Source organism: Rosa rugosa, chromosome 6, assembly GCF_958449725.1.
Source record: "Rosa rugosa chromosome 6, drRosRugo1.1, whole genome shotgun sequence".
In the NCBI taxonomy this organism is placed as follows: Eukaryota; Viridiplantae; Streptophyta; class Magnoliopsida; order Rosales; family Rosaceae; genus Rosa; species Rosa rugosa.
The window spans coordinates 6852718-6873473 of record NC_084825.1 but is presented as its reverse complement, the minus strand read 5'-3'; the positions used below and the strand labels follow the sequence as shown (position 1 = coordinate 6873473).

Sequence of the window (20756 nt, the reverse complement as noted above, 5' to 3'; positions counted from 1 at the left end):
ATTTTTTTTTTTTTTTAAGTAGTTGAATTCAATAAGACAATGTGAATCAAGGTTTAGACATGCGGCCCAAGTATAGTCGCCTAGACACAAATTTTCTTTCAAATCCTTTGGGCAACCTTACTGAAATGGCCAGGTGGGGGAGGGCGAACAAGAGAGGCAGAATCCATTTTGGCATGAGCTACTCCCACATAGTGGTTTAGGCCCATTTGCACGCACTTCTGGATTCAAGAACCTGTCATGAACGTTGTCCCCTTTCTAGACACCATTTCACATAGGCTATACTTACTAAGATGAGAAAGGTCATAAGTGTGAAGACAGTTCAACAAGTGTTAATAAAAGCCGCCCTTAACCTTAAGGGACCTGAACTAGGCACCAATAAGGAGTTTAGGCCAATATTAACAAAAGAGACTTCACCTATTCCGTTATGATTCACAACCCCTTTACCAAATTCAACTTTTTTTTTTTTTTTTTTTTTTTGAAAAGAAAAATAGAAACGAAAAATTAACAAAAAATTAAAAGCAAAGAAAGAAAGAAGCTAGCAACACTATGTTTGGCTAACCTCTAGAAGACCACGGGGGAGGCCATCTATGCTTCATTCCAAGCTCCGATGTATCAAAATTTGTAGGGTAAAAATCCCTCCTGTGAGAGCTTGTAGAAAAAGAACAAAGATACTTCTCGTTGAAGAATTGGAGGAATTTGGCTCGTGAGAGGGGTATTCTTGCCCCCCAAGTATCTTTGTTGGTTGACGAGACATGATCTCCAATTGTAATTTGGAAGATGACGGTGTCCCAAGATCGGCTTTGTTGCCAACTGTCGCCAACTTCTCTTGATCAAAGGGATGATCATGGGTCATATCTTGCCCCCCATGCATCTGATCAGTAGCCACATATTTGGCTTGATCAGTGGAGACATCAGATATTTGTTCAGAGACAATTTTCTTGTCTGAAGAACAATCTTGTTGATGACGTTCTCCATAATTAGCCTCTATGTAAGACTGTGATTCACCAGTGAGACCATTAGGTTGATTGCCACCTATAGACAAATCAGCCTCATAAATGACCTCTTCTCGAGCGTTCTGCTCAATTTCTAGGTCCCAATCGCGAAACCTCTGCTTTGTTTTTGCGATCAAAATGGCCATGTCCCTGGCTTGCTTTTCTTTATTCCTCTCGATGTTGGCCATGATGATCGCGAGCTGTTCATCAATGCTTGCCCCCTCTGGGATGGGAATAGGCATAAACTCATCATTAATGGCGGTATCGCCAATGGTGGCAACATTGTCCATCAATTCACTTTAGGAATTTCTTTTGGTAAAGATTTTCCCTTGGCATCTCAATGATGACGAAAAAAAATTCTAACCTTGTCCCACTGGGCGTGCCAAAATGTTTGTTTTGAAGCCCGGTGGTTGAATGTGCTTTAAGAGAAAAAACTTCTGATGTAGTCCCACTGGGCGTGCCAAAATGTTTGGCTCCAATTTTGCTGCAGCTGGTCAACAGTCTCTTTTCTGCGCGGGCGTGCCAGCACCGTTCGGGTGCGGTCGTCGGGGATGTCCCTTGACCTGACTTCTTTCAAGCAATTGTGGACGAGGAGAGCACCAACCTCGTCGTGGGATTCTTTGTGTCTCGTGGTGAGGACTTTTGCTGAGCTTCTTGAAAATCACCAAATCGATACTCGATGTTGTAGATCGAGCAGAGCGAGAACCACCGGGAAGTGAGGAGAACTTGCTAAAGCGTGACTTTAGCTTGGCTGGGTTGCTAGGGCGTTACCCTTGCTTGGCTGGTTCTGTAACCGTTGTGGTCGCGGCACTACCGTCGGCTCCCTAGGAGACTAGGACCGAAGCACGTTGACAGAGGGTTTGGTGGCACTGAAAGTCGGCTTCTGAGAAGACTAGGACTAGGAGTGTGATCACCGGTAAGAGAAAGAGAAGGAGAGGAGTTGCTCTAGAGAGAACTTAGATCATCTTAGAGATGTTTTGATGTTGTGTTGTGAATGTGTGAATTGTGTTTCAATGTAACCTCTATTTATAGGCTACCATGCCAACTACTTTGGCATTAAACAAATGAAAGTGGAGCACTAATTGGAGATAAGGGAGGTGGAGGTGTAGGTGGAGCACTAATAGGAATGATGAATTTGGGAGATAAGGGAGGTGGAGATGGAGGTGGAGCACTAATAGGAATGATGAATTTGGGAGATAAGGAAGCACTTTCGGCTCCTTTATTCCTTCATGTATATCTCCATCAGAAATTCAGATTCTGGCCATGATGTCTTCATAAAAAATGTTCCACTATGAATCTAGATCATGCTGACCAAATTTCAGAGCTTTCTTCCATGTGGTTGGGCCGAAAATGCTGCTGGACCTCTTACAGGTCCAGTTTTCCAGTTTTGCTTCTGTAGAAAATTGGGCTGATTGTTTGAAGGCCTTCCACTCAAAAAAAGCTCTTGCACTCTTCATAAGAAATGATCCTTGGGCTGTCTAGAATGGATCTGGAAAGTTTCAGCACATTTCGATTTCATTTGGTTAGTCTGCCACCCCTCCTTCCTTGTCTAGCTCGGTTTTTCCTAGCCGAAGTAGGAAAATATGCTAAAGTTGACTTGTCATACTTCCATAGTAGGCTTTATTTAGCCTCTAAATATATATTTCGAGCTTGTCGACAATATATAGCTTGAGCCACTGATATTGGCTCAATTTCTCCAAGACATGCCTTGTCAGGCCAAAATGTTCATTTTGGGTCCAAACAGATGGAGGTCTAACTACCGATTTTGGAGGTATATGAATAGAACACTCTAAAAAAAAGTTTTTATTGATATTATTGGATGATGGGTATTATGGGAAAATTAGGGAGGTGTAGATAGCATATTGGTTATTTGTTAAAGTAAGTTGGAGGTCTATTAAGTGAGGAGGTCTAAATACCAATTTTAGAGGTATGAATAGAACCTCCCTTTATTTCACAAATGGTTACACAATTATGACTTATTCGACACTTTAGTCATTTAATTTTCAAATATATCACTTTAGTCACTCAACTATTATTTTGTCAATCACTTTAGTCACCGAATGAGTATTTTGTTTCACTTTAATCACTTCTCCCAATCATTTCAATTCAGATTTCTCGACTTTTTACAATTGGTTGGACGAAATATCATTGATATCGTGGCAACTAAAGGTTTTTTTTTTTTAAATGAAAAAAATTAGCGGAGTGACTTAAGTGAATGACAGAGTTAAAATTGAGTGACTAAAGTGATATATTTAAAAAATGAGTGACCAGAGTGTCAAACAGATAAAAGTTAAGTGACCATTTGTGATATTCTCTCTTATTGTAAAGATGCAAAAACCATGACAAGCATTCAGAATAGTAAACCCACTCATGTTATTGCCCAATGGCCGACCCATCCTTGAGACCATGACGTAAGAAGGCAAAATGGGTTGGTTCCAAATGAGATGGAAAACTGAAAATTGTCAATAAGTTGAATATTATATTCAAGGTAGAATGTCAGGTCCCTTTTAGCTGGAGTCGGGCCATTGACAAGAATCAGAGTATTTCCGTCAACAACAATAGCCCCCAATTCTTGTTGGTAAAATTAATATAAATGCTGGTAAAAAACAGAAATGTCAAGGAAAAAACGAGCATGATCAAGAATATTTTAGTCCTTACGCGCTCTGTTCCGTGTTCACAAATCAGTCCACCAATTCTCGCTGACTCTTCTCTTCTTCACCCCAACAACACCACCACACACGACTGACGTCAGTTTCTCTTAACGACGGCGATTCTCTCTGTAGCAGAAAACCGTTTACGGTGCTGAACAAGTACATTGCCGTCCATCAGAGTGGTTCTCTCTGCATTTCCAGGCTTCGGTAGGTAAATTTTCTTTCAATAGCTTCGCCATTATATATATAAGTTGTCTGTAATTGCTCTCTCTCTCTCTCTCGCTCTCTTCGTGTTTGTTGTTGATTGTGGGTGCCTGTGGGTTTCGTTTGCTACTGATTACAAGTTTCTCTACTGATTCAATTCCGAAGGAGATGGCGTCAACCTCTTCTCGTCGTGAATGGAAATACGATGTGTTTATAAGTTTCAGCGGGGAAGATACCCGCAATACTTTTACCAATTATCTGTATTCTGCACTAAATCTGAGAGGAATTCTCACCTTTCTGGATGACCGAGAGCTTGAGAAAGGAAAATCCATTAGCTCTGAACTTTTAGCTGCAATTGAGCAGTCTAGATGTGCGATTGTCATTCTCTCACCCAACTATGCTCGTTCGTCATGGTGCTTGGATGAACTCGTCAAGATTATTCAATGCATGAAAGACATGGGCCAACAAGTCCTCCCCGTCTTCTACAAGGTGGATCCTTCTGATGTGCGGCACCAAAGGGGAAGGTTTGAGCTCAAAAGGAAAACCCAAGTAGGTGTGGAAGTAAGGGAACATGAAGAAGTTTATGGGAAGACTGAGGACAGACTAAATGCGTGGAGAGCTGCTTTGACTGAGGTCGCCAATCTTTCTGGCTGGGATTCCAAGAATTATCCGTAAGTCTCCTTCCTACATACTACTCATACCTTAATATGTTTCCTTGCTAAAGTAGATATACATATTCAATCCCACCCTTTTGAGAGCAGGATAATCTCTTCTTTTTAGAATGAACTATTCTTTATGATTTAAGAATGATTTTTCTGATTGAGGGATGGATACGAATGGCGAGTAATGAACATCAGTAAATTTGAGAGACTCAATGGATTAGCATTTTGCATTTACTTAATGTTGCCAAATGCTAATATTGATTTTGCCAGTTATGTTGCATTGCTAAGTTTCTAATTTTATCTAAATTTTCTCAGATATGAAGCAAGACTAATAGACGAAATTGTTAATCATATACTAAAGAAGTCCACGTATACATCTTCAAGTGTTTTCAAGGGCTTAATAGGAATGGATTCCCGCATTCATGATTTATTAAGCAATTACGTATGTCCGCACCTTCGTAGGGTGCGTTTTATAGGGATCCATGGCATGCGGGGCATAGGTAAGACAACACTTGCTCGAGCTATCCATGATCAAATTCGCCGGGATTTTGACCGAGCCTACTTTCTTTCCAATGTTAGAGAAATGTCTAAAAACAATGGCCTAGTTTCTCTTCAAGAAAAACTTCTTTCCGAAATCCTAATGGCAAAAATTAAAAATATAGAGCATGAAGACACAGGAGCTGCTATGATTGAAAGGCGGTTCTGCAGAACAAAGGTGCTTGTTGTTATTGATGATGTGGATCAGTTGACACAATTAGAGAAATTGGCTGGAAGTCGCAACTGGTTTGGTCCAGGGAGTAGAATCATCATAACCACCACAGATGTTCAGTTGTTAAAGGCACATGATGTTGATGCTACATACAAGGCTAACGGGATAAACTGTGATGAAGCACTTCAACTTTTGAGTTTGAAGGCTTTTAAGAAATGTCCCCCACCAGAAGATTATTTGCATCTGTGCTACCATATTTTAGGGTATGCTCAGGGGCTTCCGTTGGCTCTCGTGGTTTTAGGTTCTTTTCTATTTGGTAGAAGCACTGATGAATGGGCAAGTGCAATAGATAGGCTAAAGCACACACCGCATAAACGCATTATAAACGTGCTTCGGATTAGTTTTGATGGACTGGATGAAAAAGACAGAGAAATATTCCTACATATTGCTTGCTTTTACAAGGGGAAGGATAAGGATCGTGTGACACAAATACTAGACTATTGCCAGCTAAACCCTGTCATTGATTTAAGTGTTCTTGCTGATAGATCTCTCATAACTATCTCCAACAACGAACTGTGGATGCATGATTTGCTACAAGAATTGGGCTGGGAAATTGTTCGTGAACAGTGTCCCAAAGAGCCAGGCAAGCGTAGCAGATTATGGTCTCATGAAGACATCAACAATGTGCTGAAGGAAAATAAGGTAAGAGTTTGATAATGAAAAAAAGAAGCTAAGCATATTATTATTTGTGTTCTGCACTTCAATTATTGTGTAAAAAAAGAAATAAGGTAGATTTACTTGTAATCTGCTTAGGTCTTGGTATTCTTTGTGTTCTGCACTTAAGCTATCATTCTTGTTTTTCATTATCAGGGAACAGATTCAATCCAAGGCATGGTAATGGAGTTGACTAATTTACAAGTGGCTCATTGGAAGCCAGAAGCCTTTTCAAATTTGTCGCAACTTAGGCTTCTCCATATTCGTAATGTGGACCTTCCCAAAGGCCTCTCTTGTCTTTCTAATTCCTTGAGACTCCTCGAATGGACTGGGTGTCCCTTAAGATCTCTCCCAAAAAAATTTAAAGCAGATGAACTTATTGAACTTAACTTGTGCCACAGCAACATTAAACAGCTTTGGAAGGGAACAAAGGTATGGCTGTTAGTTAATAGTCTACTTGTTTATCTCTATGAAGAAAATTGTCTGTTCTGTGTGGTGGCTCACTGTTTCGATTTTATGAGCAGAATTTCGACAAGTTGAAGTTCATCAAACTCTGCCATTCTCAAAACATTGTGGAGACCCCAGACCTCGCAGGTGTTCAGAATCTTGAGACTTTAGATCTTGAAGGATGTTCTCATTTGGTAAGAATCCATCAATCCCTTGGATTTCTCAAAAAGCTTATTTCTCTGAATCTTAAAGACTGCAAAAGTCTCAAGAGTCTGCCAAGTAGAATTGAAATGGAATCTCTTGAAACATTAATTCTTTCTAACTGCTCAAAAGTTAAGAAGATTCCCAAGTTTGTTGGAAATATGGAACATTTGTCGGTGCTTTATCTTGATGAGACTGCCGTTGAGGAACTGCCTGTTTCAATTGAACGGCTGACTGGCCTTTTGACATTGAATCTAAGCAACTGCAGAAATCTTGTTTCTCTTCCAAGGACCATCAATAAATTGAAGTCTATTGAAAATCTTAATCTTTCTGGATGCTTGAAACTCGGCAAACATCAGGTAAATGTGGGGGAGATGGACTGTTTTGAGGAAATGTCATCTGCCCATGGTTGCATAAAATATGTGAGAGGTTCAATCTTACATGGGTGCAAAGTAGTTTGGGGATCTTTAGAAAAGTTCTTGCCTTCTGGATTGGTGCAAAAAGTGAATACAGAACCAATGAGTTTCCGCTTGCCTATATCTCAAAAAGTGAATACAGAGCCAATGAGTTTCCGCTTGCCTATATCTCAAAAAGTGAATACATAGCCAATGAGTTTCCGCTTGCCTATATCTCAAAAAGTGAATACAGAGCCAATGAGTTTCCGCTTGCCTATATCTCAAAAAGTGAATACAGAGCCAACGAGTTTCCACTTGCCTCTTTCTGGTCTGTGTAATTTAACATATCTGAACCTGAGTAATTGCAATCTTGGTGAAGGAGCATTTGCCAACGAATTTGGTTACTTTCCCTCTTTGGTGACCTTGAATCTAAGTGGAAACAATTTTGTTCGCCTTCCTTCAGGCATTGGATTGCTTTCTAAGCTTGAGAACTTTAACTTGGAGAATTGCAAGAGACTTCAAGTGTTGTCAGACCTTCCATCAAATAGTAGTCTAGATTTAAGGGCAGATGGTTGTACTTCACTGAAATACTTGTTTGATGCATCAAATTTGAACAGATTAAACAAATCATATTTCAATTTCATCAATTGCTCCAATCTAAATGGCAATCAAGGATGCAATAACATAGCGTTTGAAATGCTGAAGGCATTCATGTATCAGGTACTCCCTCTCCAGGTGTGTGTATGTGTTTCTGCTCATATACTTATAGACATTAATCAACTAACAACCTATCTTTTCTTGCACAGGGAATCTCTAATAACAGGGAAACTTTTCAAATTGTAATTCCCCGAAGTAATATTCCTCAGTGGTTCAGCCATCGGAGTACTGGGTGTTCCCTAAGTGTATATCTACCTGCACATTGGAATAACAGTCAGTTTTTGGGATTTGCTTTGTGTGCTGTTTTTGTACTCCATGAGCACCATCGGGTGGATGAGCTTTATATAGATGAATTCAAGACTTTTAATGCAACACATCATCTTGTATGTTGCCTGAAGGTCGATGGAAGAGAATTGGAAGTATATGGCAGACAGCCTGCATTTCGTTTTAGTGAAGAATTTTGCCAGATTGAATCAGATCACCTATGGCTATTCTATGTATCGAAAGATAAATACTTTGGTACAGAGTGGTGGCATAACAGTTGCAGTCAGCTTGAGTTCTTATTTGAAACCAGGGGGCCGGGTCTGAAGGTGAAGGAGTGTGGATTCCGTCTGATATATGAGCAAGATGTGCAAGAGTTGAACAAAACAACCACTCAATCAAGTAGTGGGATGTCTCCTTATGAGGATATATTGATTAATTTTGACATTCCAGTTGCAGGGGGAACCAGTGGCAGTGGTAGAACTTGCACGCTTGAAGAATTATAAGACTGGCAGAAATATAGGGTATCCACCACTGGCCACTCTGAAAGACCATAATTAAGGACTTTCTGATCCCATGGTTGGAAATGAGTTGCAGATCGTAAATGGCCAATGCCTCCTCTTCTCTCATTTTGAATTTCTGCAGTAATTACTTTCTGGAGCTCTCTTGTCTTCATCTTTTACAGTTAGGTGAGCCTTGATCACTTGAGTTTTGATATTTTGCCTAGTTATTAGTGGACTCCCCAAGTTATTTCCAAATGACACTATAATCTTGCTTGCATAACCGATATTATATTGAAGTAGTTTTAAAATAAACTGAATTGCCTCTCTGTATTAGTTTGATAGGAAAAGCTTATAAAGTTTCTCATATTGATTATAGTCTATAAGCTATCAGTACACTTGTAGGCTTGCACCAATAGAATTATACTATTATACCTTGTACTCATGTAGAATGGTGTTCTGTTACAGAAACTTTTAAGTAACCTTGCATTGCTTCTCCATTATATATAACTTATATGTAATTGCTTTCTGTTCGTGTTCGTGTTTGCTTTCACCGTTTACGGCACGTTAGGGTTTCGTTTGGTACTGATTCCAAGTTTTTCTAATGTAATATGCTCTGTCTTGTAATGAGGTGAGACCACTGGTTTCTCTGACATGGGAGAGAATGAGGCTAAAGGGGGAATTGAAATCCAAAAACTTTAATAATTTATGGTAAAGAGTATGAAATGAATAAGTTTTCTGAAGGATTTTTATGCAACAGAAATTCTGCTTTTTCAATTTCTGCCTTTACGTATGCCCTGTCCTGTTTCGGATCTTGAGTTTGTTTTCAACAGACGGCTCCCCTTCCTAATAGGGTAGCTATTTGCTCATTTCAGGCTGCTGTTGTGTCATTTCATAATCGAGTTGCGTACTCGTACAGTAGTCCTATAATACTGCTTGGATTTCATACATTATCATATTATAGTCACTTTATTCCTATCATTCTGTTCAAGGTATACATTATCATGTTTCACAGTTGGGTTATTTGTGATTTTAATCCAACTTGTTTACTGTTTTGGGTACAAGGTAAAGTCATTTATGGGTGCATTTCAAGTACAGATGAATCTAACTGCACTAACTTCGTGTTGTGTTCCAGTCATGGAGTTCATAACTTAACATGAATCCAACTGCACTAACTTCGTGTTGTGTTCCAGTCATGGAGTTCATAACTTAACATATACCAAAATATAAAGGAAATTTTGCAATCTGCCAGACCTCGTCTGCTGGAAGCAATTTGGCATATTACTGTTTCCCTTTACCTTACACAGTATTTGGACATAGTTGATAAACTTCATGGATTGTTCATGCATATTATTGTCTACTGTTTGTAAAAGTAAACTCCCTTAAGCATGGTAGCTTCCAGATAATTTCAGCGTTTATACTCTTGCAAGATACAATGATCATGGTGATAGTGAATTCAGATACTCACAATTTCAGTTATAAATTTTCTAAACAAAATGTTGCATGTTAGAGTGATTCTAGATACAACAAGAATAGAAATTTATATTTAAATAATCTTACTTGTTTGCTGTGAACCATAGACACCAAGTATGTTTTCCTGTGACGGTATCTCTGCAACCGATGAACTGACTCATTATGAATTTTATGCTACTCTGTCTTTACTCTCTAGTACAGCTTTCTAATTGAGGAATTGTTATGTTATACGAACTCGTACATGTCATGTGTTTATAATTATTTATTGTTCCTTTATTAACACTGATAATTATTGAAAAATCTCGGCAGCAACACTACTAGCTAGGGATAGATCTGTAGCTGGGTTGATATTCATTCTGGCATCAGATAAATCTTGCACGCATGTAAGTTTGCATCATCAATCTCCATATGTTAAAATCTGTATGCCACAGCCAAAATAGCACGGTTTAGTCATTTTTCCATGGCTCAACAACTTTTACTAGACCTTAAATCTTCAAGAATATCTTTTACATAGTTGCAAAAAAATTCTGTAGTCCTGGTATCAGAAAGTATTTTATGCAAGTCAAGAACTTAAATTATTTCTTGCCTTTTACAGTTAAAGGTTTTCTTTATTATGGTACTTATTCATTTTGTGTTTAACTTGGACAGCTTGGAAACTTTTGCACTGGGCTGAACATACATATAGAGAAATGGTACATGTTTTTTGTTCAAGTTCTTGTATTCATTCATTTCTTTTAGTCCCTGGTTAATATTTAGGTGCTCACCCTTCAATTTGAAATTTACTGTATTGTTGTGATTAAAGGATAATCTAATAGTAATAAGAAACTAAAATAAATGATTAGTTTGTGGAGTTGTAGCAATGACATGCTTAATGACAACGTTTTGTGAAATTGTAGTGTGTCGGCAATTTTCGAGGTTGATTGAATGTAATGAAAACGAGGACTTTTAGGGTGAAGGTGGGTAGGCAGTACTTGCAGGGAGATTTCATAATAGGCATTGTTGTGGCCCTTGTTGGCTTTGGTATCTTATAAATTTAAATTGCCTTTTCTTCTGAATGTGGACTGGAGGTAGCGTTTCTTTGGCTCTTTGGTATAAGGTCTGCCGACCTATATTTGTTAATTGTATTGCTGGTTCACTCTGGTTATAATGCTTGAGTGAACCCTAATTAGACTAAATTTTTGAGCTTTGTGTATGTAAAAATTGTAGTATTTGCAAGTTCATGTACTTCTTTATTTCTCATTTATGTTTATATATCCTGTAAAGGTTGGAAATACATCTCAGGTAGATGGTGATGATGTTGACTGGGATACTGATGATGAGCTTGAGATTGAAAACTTCACTTTATCTTCTTCAGCTAATCCAGGCTCTGGGGAGGTAAACCTTATATCTGACGCACAGATTCATATTTCTTTGAAGATTTATGATATGAATCTATTATGTGATAAGTTCATTGGGGCAGATGAAATACTGGCTTGCTTTGTACATTATCAACTGTGCAAAGTGTTTCTTCACTGGATATTCTTGAAAACTCTGCATCTAATTAACTAGTAAAAATGCAATCACTGCTTTTCAAGGAAAAATAATTAAAAGAATTAAAAGCAGTGATTGAATATCTCAAATATCATAATTGTGATTGTCTTTGAGATATTCAATCACTGCTTCTCAATTATGATATTTGAGATATTCAATCACTGCTTTTCAAGGAAAAAGAATTAAAAAAAAAAGCCAATAATCTACAGAAACCTGAATATCATCCACATGCATTTTTACTCTATACTATTATTAAGAGAAGAAGGTTTGTTAGCCAAAATCAAAAATTTTGACGGAAATGACCCTAGAAGATTAAAAAACTTTGAGAATTAATTAAATCACGAGGACAATTATGACATTTACAAAATATATTTTTATTAAAAAAATAAATAAAAATATAACCCACAACCCACTTTTCTCTCCCATTATCTCCTCTACAATAACCGTTTTCTTTTTTATTTTCAGAAAAAAAAAAAAAAAAAAAAAAAACTTGCACATGCAGAGCATGTGTAGAGAAAGGCTAGTTATATAATATGTGAAGCTTAAAATGGCATATGCTCCAATGCTATTGTAGATGAACATGTGCCGCAACAAGTACCATATCCAGTTGGTTTATGGCTTGGCAATCATACTTGATTAGTCAATAGAAAGCCTTAAGATGAACTTAAGTTACCAACATAGTTGAGTAGGCAAAACGTAAGAAATCATAGTACATTAGGATTATGCGGCGAATATTTTGGATTGTTATTGGATTTAATTATATCCCTCACCAATTTCTGACAATCATACTCAAACAGAATAGGAGAAAGGCTATCACTCACAACAAGTTGACAAGAACATTCAACCAAAACTAATCAGTAGTTTCTCCATAGTGACAGAACTAAAAAGTTGTCATTAGAGGGGCCAAACAAATTAATGATTACAATTTTTTTTCACCGGTGATGTTTTATATTAGAAAATAAATTGATTAAACATAACTCTTAGAACAAAAAAGAAAATTAAGTAAAAAATGAGAGTAAAGTGATATGTTTTAAAAACATTTAATGTCATTGATTTTGAAATTCTAAATATTATCGTTTCTAACCTCATTTTTAATTACAATTTATTTAAGAAACTTTTTTGATAGTTTCTAACTTTATTCTTGTATTAAATTGGGAGGCCATGTATAGAAATTTGTTGTGCTTATCAAATTATTTATACATAAATAGAATAATATAAGGAAAATATGACTATTTTTTTTCTTTTAATGCATAGATGTCTGTTTTGGTCATTTAACCTACCTACAAAATCTAATTTGAAATATAAAACAATAGGGATGTGTATTAAGTGAGTAGGAGTGTGTATTTAAAATTTCTCAAAGAGAAAACTAAATGAGAGATTTCATTAAACAAAAAAAAAAAATCTTGACCTAGCTCTGCTAGGGTTTACTCGACGGCGACGACCTTCGACAAAATTTTCAATCTGACAACGGTGATCTTTGACTACGATGGTGGGTATATCATCCTTTCTTTTATCTGGCTGGTTCGTGGGCGGTGGTGGTGGGGGTGCTCTCCGGCGTGCCCATCTTACTTTTCTATGTGGTTTTCTTCGCGGTCCAAGGATCGTGATGGAGGCAGGATATTGGCTGACTCCAGCGTCGTCTCGTTTGGGAGACAGTCTGGTGGCGGATGGAATTGATTGTGGAACCGACGGAGGTCGTCGGGGTTGGTCTGTCGGTAAGACCTGATTTCTGGTGGTTGAGGCGAATTTGGAGCGAAGATTGATGGCGGATTGTGCTGAGGCTCCGTCGACTGGGCATGCAGGTTTTCGAGGTTGGGCATGGGCTGTACTTGAAAGGGATGCCGGCGGAGGTTCTAGGGTGGAAGACCGAAGATCTACGGTGACGGAGGTCGACGGCGGCGTACGACCGGAGTGGGCTGCCTTGTCTCCTTGCTGGGCAGACTGCTTCTGGGATCCTTGCTTTGGGCTTTCCGGGCTAGGGTTGACAGGATGGGCTTTGTCCCATGGCTGGAAGGGGGTAGGCTGGTTCTTAAGCCTTTTCAAGGCCTGGTCTATCTTTGGAATGGGGGTGGAGGGTGATTTCTCACTTTCTATTCCCTCTATGAGTAGGGTCTCTATGGCCCATACCATTGTTTAATTTCTATTTGGGTCGCAAAAACCAGTGCCTTAGTTGGAATCTTTTTAATGTAAGCTTCGAGGTTTCTTGGTTTTTGTTAGAATAATGGTGCGTGAATTTACTAAAAGGCGTGAATTTACTAAAAGGTGGGTGTACTCGGGATTTCTGGGATTTTATTCTTCTAGAATAGGGTTCATGAGGTTCTAAGGAACGATTCTTTCTGTCGACTAGGGCTGTCAATTTCGACACGACCTGATAACACGATTTGAAACCCGCACGAAATAAACCGGGTTAAACCCGCACGATTAAAAAGCGGGTCGGCCGTGGGTCAACCCGTCATGACCCATTTAATAAATGGGTCGGCCACGGGTCAACCCGCCAACACGAAGTGAACTCATATTACCCGATTATGCTATACTTCTTCTTGAAATTTTGGACATTGAGAGTATTTGATCATAAGATTAGACAATTTGAAATATTTTGCTTTACAATTATTGGATTTAATTATTTATGAATATATATAATTATTTATATTCTTCTTCTTGTGGAGTTTTTAGTGAATTTAATCAATTTATGCATTTTTTTAGTTAAATGGGTCGCATTGTTAACCCTTAAATGGGTCATTTTGTCTAACACGACACGACATATTTGTTAAATGGATTAAGCGGGTTGGAAACGGGTTACCCGTTTAATAAATAGGTTGGGTTTGAGTTTAAATTTTTGACACGATTATTAAATGGGTTGGGTTTGGGTTTATATCTTGCGACATGACAAATACCTTGACTCGACACGACCCATTGACAGCCCTACTGTCGACCCCATAGGGGTGTTTCGTTTTTGTACTGCTTGCTGAATATTAATGAAAGGGCTGACTTATTTCCATAAAAAAAAAAAAACAATCTTTTGACATGGATTTTTTTAGGAAACTTGAATACATTTTAGGGGAAATGATCATTTACCCAATTTCAGCTTAAAAATTGCCCACTTGCTCCTCTAACAGTTTTTTAACCCCATTTACCCAAAACACTCTAAGGGATTATTTCTCTAATACCCAATTAATTCTTTTTATTTATTTTTGGGACTTTTTTGCCCTCTCCTTCTTTCTCAATTAAAGAGAAAAGTCATTCTCCACCTTGCTGTGCTCCGGTGACCAGTGGTGGCCGGCCGCGGACTCCGGCAACCGATGACCGGAATCCGGCGACAGATGACCGGAATCCGGCAAACGGTGACCGGAATCCCTAATCCGGCTACCGGACTAGTGACCGGATTCCGGCGGCTGAATTTATTGCCCCTCAATAATACTCAGTAACCATATTATTGCCCCCAATAATCATATTATTGCCTCCCAATACTCATATTATTGCCTCCCAATACTCTTTTTATTGCCTCCCAATAATCATATTATTGCCTCTCAATAATCATATTATAGCCTCATAATAATCATATTATTGCCCTCAATAATCATATTATTGCCCTCCAATAATCATATTACTGCCTCCCAATAATCATATTATTACCCTCCAATAATCATATTATTACCCTCCAATAATCATATTATTGCCCTCAAGTGAATTGCATAAACTCCCAAAACCAAAATGAATACACTACAGACACAATTGATCAATTTATATGTTCAATTGTACAAGTTCACTTTTTTTTTTCTTCCCCATTCTTGGAGCTCACAGTATACCAAAAAAAAAAAAAAAGTGCTCTGGGCACCAGATCAGAGACAAGGGCTGGGAGGAGATTTTCATCGAACTCATTGGCGAACGGCGGTGGCTGCCGTTGTGGCAGAGGCATGGTAGTGGGAAGGTATCGGAGGGGATCTGGACTGTAACTGGATCTGGACTGGAACGAGACGCCATTGGTGGAGGGCGGGACGAGATCTTTGGCTTGAGGGGTCGGTTGACGGCGGCGCTTTGGTTTTTGGTTTGGAGCCCGGCATCTCTCCGTTCTGGGTGCGTGGGTGGTGGTGTTGTGGAGCGCTGGGACCGACAGAGGGGGAGATGGGCTGTGGTTGGTGCGGCGTTGGCCGTAGATCTGTAATGCATGGGCTCTTTTCAAAGAAGCCATGGGTTAGAGAGAGAGATCGGAGAATGGGGGATGAGAGAGAAATAGCAGATCGGGGAGAGTGGGGAGAGACAAAGAGATGCACATGTAATTAATTAATTGAGTTAAGGGCAAAACTGTCATCAAATATTAGATTGGGTAAATGGGGTTAAAAAACTCTTAGTGGAGATCGGAGAATGGGGGATGAGAGAGAAAGAGCAGATCGGGGAGAGAGAGAGAGGACGGAGAATGGGGGATGAGAGAGAAATAGCATATCGGGGAGAGTGGGGAGAGACAAAGAGATGCACATGTAATTAATTAATTGAATTAAGGGCAAAACTGTCATCAAATATTAGATTTGGTAAATTGGGTTAAAAAACTCTTAGTGGAGCAAGTGGGCAATTGTTAGACTAAAATTGGGTAAGTGGTCACGGCCCCTATATTTTAATCGTTGATGGATATGTCATAAAAGAATATTTCTTAAAAAAAAGAAATGAGTTAGATAAGTAAATTTAATATTCAAATTAAAATGTATAGTATAATGACCGGGTAAGATAAACAAAGAAAATAATAGGATAAAAATTGCCGCACCTTTCAGATTTGAAATCTCATAATTTTTGTTTTTTCTAAATTAAATTATAACTTTTCGAAATTGAGGGGCTGTATCAGTAAATTCTGCAAATTGTAACTGTTGCTGTTTATTCCGTTTCATGTTTCCTTTGTTTAGGCCGTGGCTCTCTTCTCAAATTCACCAAATTGAAAACAAAAACCCTTTCGGAAAGGTCAGTTCTTCTCCTTTCTGTCTTTACAGTTTGAGTCAACTTCTCCTTGATGGTTAAATGTTAATATTTTCTATCTTCTGGGTTCTCTGGGCTCCCATTTCTGAATGTTTATCTGAATCAACTAAGGGCCTGTTTGGATTTGAGGATTTGGATTTGGACCCTTCAAATCCAAATCTATCCGTTTGGCAGATCGTGTATTTGGATTTCAAATCATCTTGCTCAAATCCACACCCCATTTTTCTTAAGAATTTCAAATAACTAGTCAAGGGTAGTTATTTGAAATCACTTGCCAAAAAAAAAACCACTCCGTCTCTCTCCATCGTCTCCGATGACCGTCCTTCTCCTCCGTGCTGAGATCCATCGCCGCGGCCAACGCTGTGTAAGCGTTCGCGTCCTCTGTGATTCACTCCGACTCCACCTCCGGTTTGCTACACTTCCCGATCCCCTCCACGGTCGACAACATCACAAACCCTCTCTGCAGCAACTGCAAAATCAGCCCGAAGTCGGACCCAGGGGTCGATGACCCCGACCCGGAGCTGAAGTTGACAAACTCGAGGTTAGGTCGATTGTCGGAGGCGCGTCTCACGGCGTCAAACTCTCTTTCTCTGTTGATGTTTTCTCATAACGATCTGGGTAAATTTCTTCCCATGAAATCCTTACACTAAAAAAATTATATTCCAAACAACAACATTTGAAATCAGTAAATTCAGAATCCTAGAGATTTTAAATCTGAAAATTTTAAATCCAAATCCAAATTGAAATTCAGTATCCAAACGGGGCCTAAGAAAATTCAATTGCTTTGAGATTCTGGGCTAATCTAATCTCGGCTCTTAAAAGCGGTGAAAGTCTGAATCTTTTCAGCTTAGAAAGAGGTAGAGTTTTCTATTTAATAACTTTTCATTTTCTTTATGCATATTTAGGTTGCAAGCTTCAGAAACTATATATGAACTTTTCATTTTCTTTATGCATATTTAGGTTGCAAGCTTCAGAAACTATATATGATCTTGCATGTATGTGCTTGATTGAAAAAGGTATGCTTTCTTTTCATTTAATTTTAGGATAGTCTGATTATTATATAATATGTGAAGCTTAAAATGGCATATGCTCCAATGCTATTGTTGATGACTATGTGTCGTAAGAATTACCATATCCAGTTGGTTTATGCTATGTGAAATCATACTTGATTAGTCAATAGAAAGCATTAAGATGAACTTAAGTTACCAACACAGTTGAGTAGGCAAAACGTAAGAAATCATAATACATTAGGATTATGCGGCGAATATTTTGGATTGTTATTTGAATTTGAATCCGTGCATAGGCTTTTCGTCTACTATCAATATCAAATATTAGGGGGGAAGAAAATTGATTGAGGGCTATACTGTTTTCCTCTTAAAGACAATTGATTATGTTTGTTGCTCATTGTGTATCAGGGAGCAGTCCCTTTTTCCAGAGTGAAGTGGGATGGATATAAACAAAGAAACCAAGGAGCCTTCTTTCTCAGACTCCCTTTTACAATGGGGACAATAACAACTGCTTGATTCTATCCTCCCAACCAGTGGTTTTGCTCATTCCTTTGGTCTTGAGGCTGCAATTTAAGCTCGGATGGTCTCGGGTCCTGAAAATCTCCAAACTTTCGTAATTCATTTGTTAGAGAATATTGCAAGCTTACTCCTTCCTTTTGTATATTCTACAACAATATCACCTGATTTGGAGACCTTGCGGAAACACGACAAGATGTTGGACGCAATGCTAACTAATGAAGTGGGTAGAAAGGTATCAATTGCACAAGGGTCTGCACTCATGAGAGTGGCTGCAGCAGTGTATTCAGAAATACCGTTTCTTAAATCTATGAGGGAAACTTCTTTAAGTAATGGAGTTGTTTCTTTTCACCGTGCTCCTATATATGGGCTTATATGTGGATTGCTTGGGTTGGATAGCAGTACTTCTCAAAGAGTTTTCATGTTTATCACAATGAGAGATGTTATTTCTGCTGCAACAAGGCTGAATTTGGTCGGACCCCTTGGTGCGGCTGTTCTGCAACATCATATAGCTCCTATCTCTGAAGCTATACTGAATCAATGCATGCAAGGACCTTCCAGTTGAGGAAGCATGCCTTAACTGTTCCTTTGCTTGATATCGTGCAGGGTTGTCATAGCTACCTGTTTTCTAGACTATTCTGTTCCTGAAGGCCCAAATAGACGCATTGACTGGTGGAGTCTGCCTGAAATTTTCATATATATTGTAAGCCCTGAAAATTTGGTGATATTGGAAACGCCGGATGAACTCTCCAGGTTTGCATTATTTTGTACATAGCTGACTTAACTGTTCTGCCATCTTAGAAGATCGTGTTGAATCCAAAAGTAGTACCATAAAGCATTTTATGCACCTGTTCTTGTTGAGGATTCAAGAATTAAAGAGCGACACTCCAACACAAATATGGTTAGTTTTGTAATTGGTTTAATTATAAGTGGATATTGGATAAAATTTCAGTGAAGTCCTATTCTAATTTACATATACATTCAGTAATGCTTATTTACCGTCCACTGTGCAATTTCTTTTGCAAGTGAACTAGGAGTTTTGTTCATATCTTTTACTTTATGGCATATGGAGGGTTGGAGATCATATAGGCTGAATTTTATGGCATGTAAATATATCTGATCACAGCTAGTTGTTGAGTGATGCTATAGGTATATTATTATGTAAATCTATGCAATTGGAGTAGGGATAAAATGGTAGTAGGATACTTCTGTTAACCTTAATGGTTCAGTCACTGGTCTTATTATTACAATAGTCAAGCTTTGGACGTCAATGAGCAATTTTCATGTTAAGTGATATAGGGAAGCCCGTTAGTCGTTTTCTTCATCTCTATCTCTCATATCATATTAATTAGGTCGTCATGGAAATCTATTAGCTTAAACTGCTCTATTGTTTGATTTCAGATTAATTGTTTCCCTTATATCTGGGTCATGACTCTTAGATTTTCTTCCAAATTTTCAGAGCCATGTATTTAGAAATTTGTACCGTTTTATATTTGATCATGTGGAGGTGGGAAAAAACTCAAATTGGCGGGCTGCATAATTCGTTAGAATAGGGTCTGCCTTTTTTGTTAGTGTTTAGACACGCCATTAAGAAGGTAATAGGAAAAAGAAAAAGCCTATTGTCAAACATGGATCTAATAAGCATAGCTCAATTTTTGAATTCTTTGATAGTAAAGAGTACCTCTTTTTGTATTATTTTGGTTCATATTACAGCAGAACTTGTGGAAACTACTACCTAAAGATTTGCAACCAGGTCCTTATCCTTTATCAATCTGCTCCAAGTTTTGATTTAGTCATTAATTGCATGCAACATGGTCTTGTCTGTGCATAAGTTTGAGAGAATTTTTCAATTGGACATGATATACCTCTCTCCCCCTCCCTCCCTCCCTCCCTTTCTCCCTCACTATTAATATTCAGGTGTGAAAAGCAAACTGTTCTATGTAGCGACGCCAAAACCAAAGGGGATATTCCTCAAATCCCCACCTGCTGGCATAAACTATGACCAAGAAGATTAGCCCATGTCTGTTGACACTCACTCTTCAAATAATCGATATTTTAACAAATTCAAATCTAAAGCATAGATTGCTTACTTTGTATGCTGTTATTTACTGTTGACTAAAACCAAAACAGAGTATTGAGTGGAGTGAATGAGTAAAACTAAAATGAAATTCAGTGGGTATGCGAATGTACACATCCAAAACCAGAGCAGCACAGCAGCACATTCATATTTGTATTTCAATTATATGGAAGACATGGGGCGGAAGGACGGACGATCGAAGACTGTGGAAACCAAGCTTTGCCTGATATGCAGCTATAGCGGTCACATTCATGACAGACCGTTGAGCTACGTGGGCGGCGTTACATGCATTGTGGCTGCTGAACGGCACTGGATTCAAACAGTGCCATCATCATCGTCATCCATGCAAATATGAAGTATTTCTATGTTTTAGAGGGGAAGACATCTGCAACAAATTTGTTTGTCGGAAGAACTTTGTAAGGCACAAGAAATAGGGCAATTTTTGCAGGAGTTTACCGAGCATGAAGAAGTTTATTTGAATAATGGGGACAAAGTTTCGAAATGGAGCAATGCTTTGACAAACTTGTCTTTCTGGCTTTGTTCGTCGACTTACATACATTACACTACTCTGTTTTCTGATCCATTCATGTTGAAAAACATAGACTCAGCAATACTAATTCATGGTGATTATGAACAGATTAAGAAACAAATCAAGTGTGGCTGTTGTTGAATTAGACTCGTCTTAGCCTGGATTCAATGGACTTTTCAACAGTGCAATTGATATATAACTCAGTATTTTATTTTTTCCCGGTTTGTTGTTTTCAGGGATGAAACCAATGTCATCAAAAGTATCTGCTG

At 38.4% G+C, this 20756-nt stretch overlaps 1 protein-coding gene and 1 pseudogene across 7 annotated transcripts; both read left to right on the top strand.

Moving 5' to 3' along the window:
• Positions 1 to 3581: 3581 nt before the first annotated feature.
• Positions 3582 to 17290, top strand: LOC133718202 (disease resistance protein RPV1-like). 7 transcript variants are annotated; one of them, XM_062145017.1, is made up of 11 exons: positions 3582 to 3850; positions 4013 to 4518; positions 4825 to 5920; positions 6089 to 6364; positions 6457 to 7695; positions 7782 to 8582; positions 10176 to 10249; positions 10515 to 10558; positions 11130 to 11240; positions 16289 to 16976; positions 17264 to 17290. In XM_062145017.1, the coding sequence occupies exons 2-5, from the start codon at positions 4016 to 4018 to the stop codon at positions 7183 to 7185; spliced, it is 2604 nt and encodes an 867-aa protein (XP_062001001.1). In that variant the 5' UTR covers positions 3582 to 3850; positions 4013 to 4015; the 3' UTR covers positions 7186 to 7695; positions 7782 to 8582; positions 10176 to 10249; positions 10515 to 10558; positions 11130 to 11240; positions 16289 to 16976; positions 17264 to 17290. The 7 variants fall into 7 exon arrangements, with proteins under 7 accessions (XP_062001001.1, XP_062001002.1, XP_062001004.1 ...); XM_062145018.1 differs by lacking the exons at positions 16289 to 16976; positions 17264 to 17290 and having other exon boundaries at positions 11152 to 11382; XM_062145020.1 differs by lacking the exons at positions 16289 to 16976; positions 17264 to 17290 and having other exon boundaries at positions 11148 to 11382.
• A 514-nt stretch (positions 17291 to 17804) lies between these two features.
• Positions 17805 to 18529, top strand: LOC133718204 (urease accessory protein F-like; annotated as a pseudogene).
• Positions 18530 to 20756: the final 2227 nt, after the last annotated feature.

Coding starts and splice junctions, on each gene's coding strand:
- LOC133718202 (XM_062145017.1), top strand. CDS start 4,016: ATGGCGTCAACCTCTTCTCGTCGTGAATGGAAATACGATGTGTTTATA. Junction 5,921..6,088: donor ATGTGCTGAAGGAAAATAAG/GTAAGAGTTTGA, acceptor TTTCATTATCAG/GGAACAGATTCAATCCAAGG. Junction 6,365..6,456: donor AGCTTTGGAAGGGAACAAAG/GTATGGCTGTTA, acceptor TTTTATGAGCAG/AATTTCGACAAGTTGAAGTT.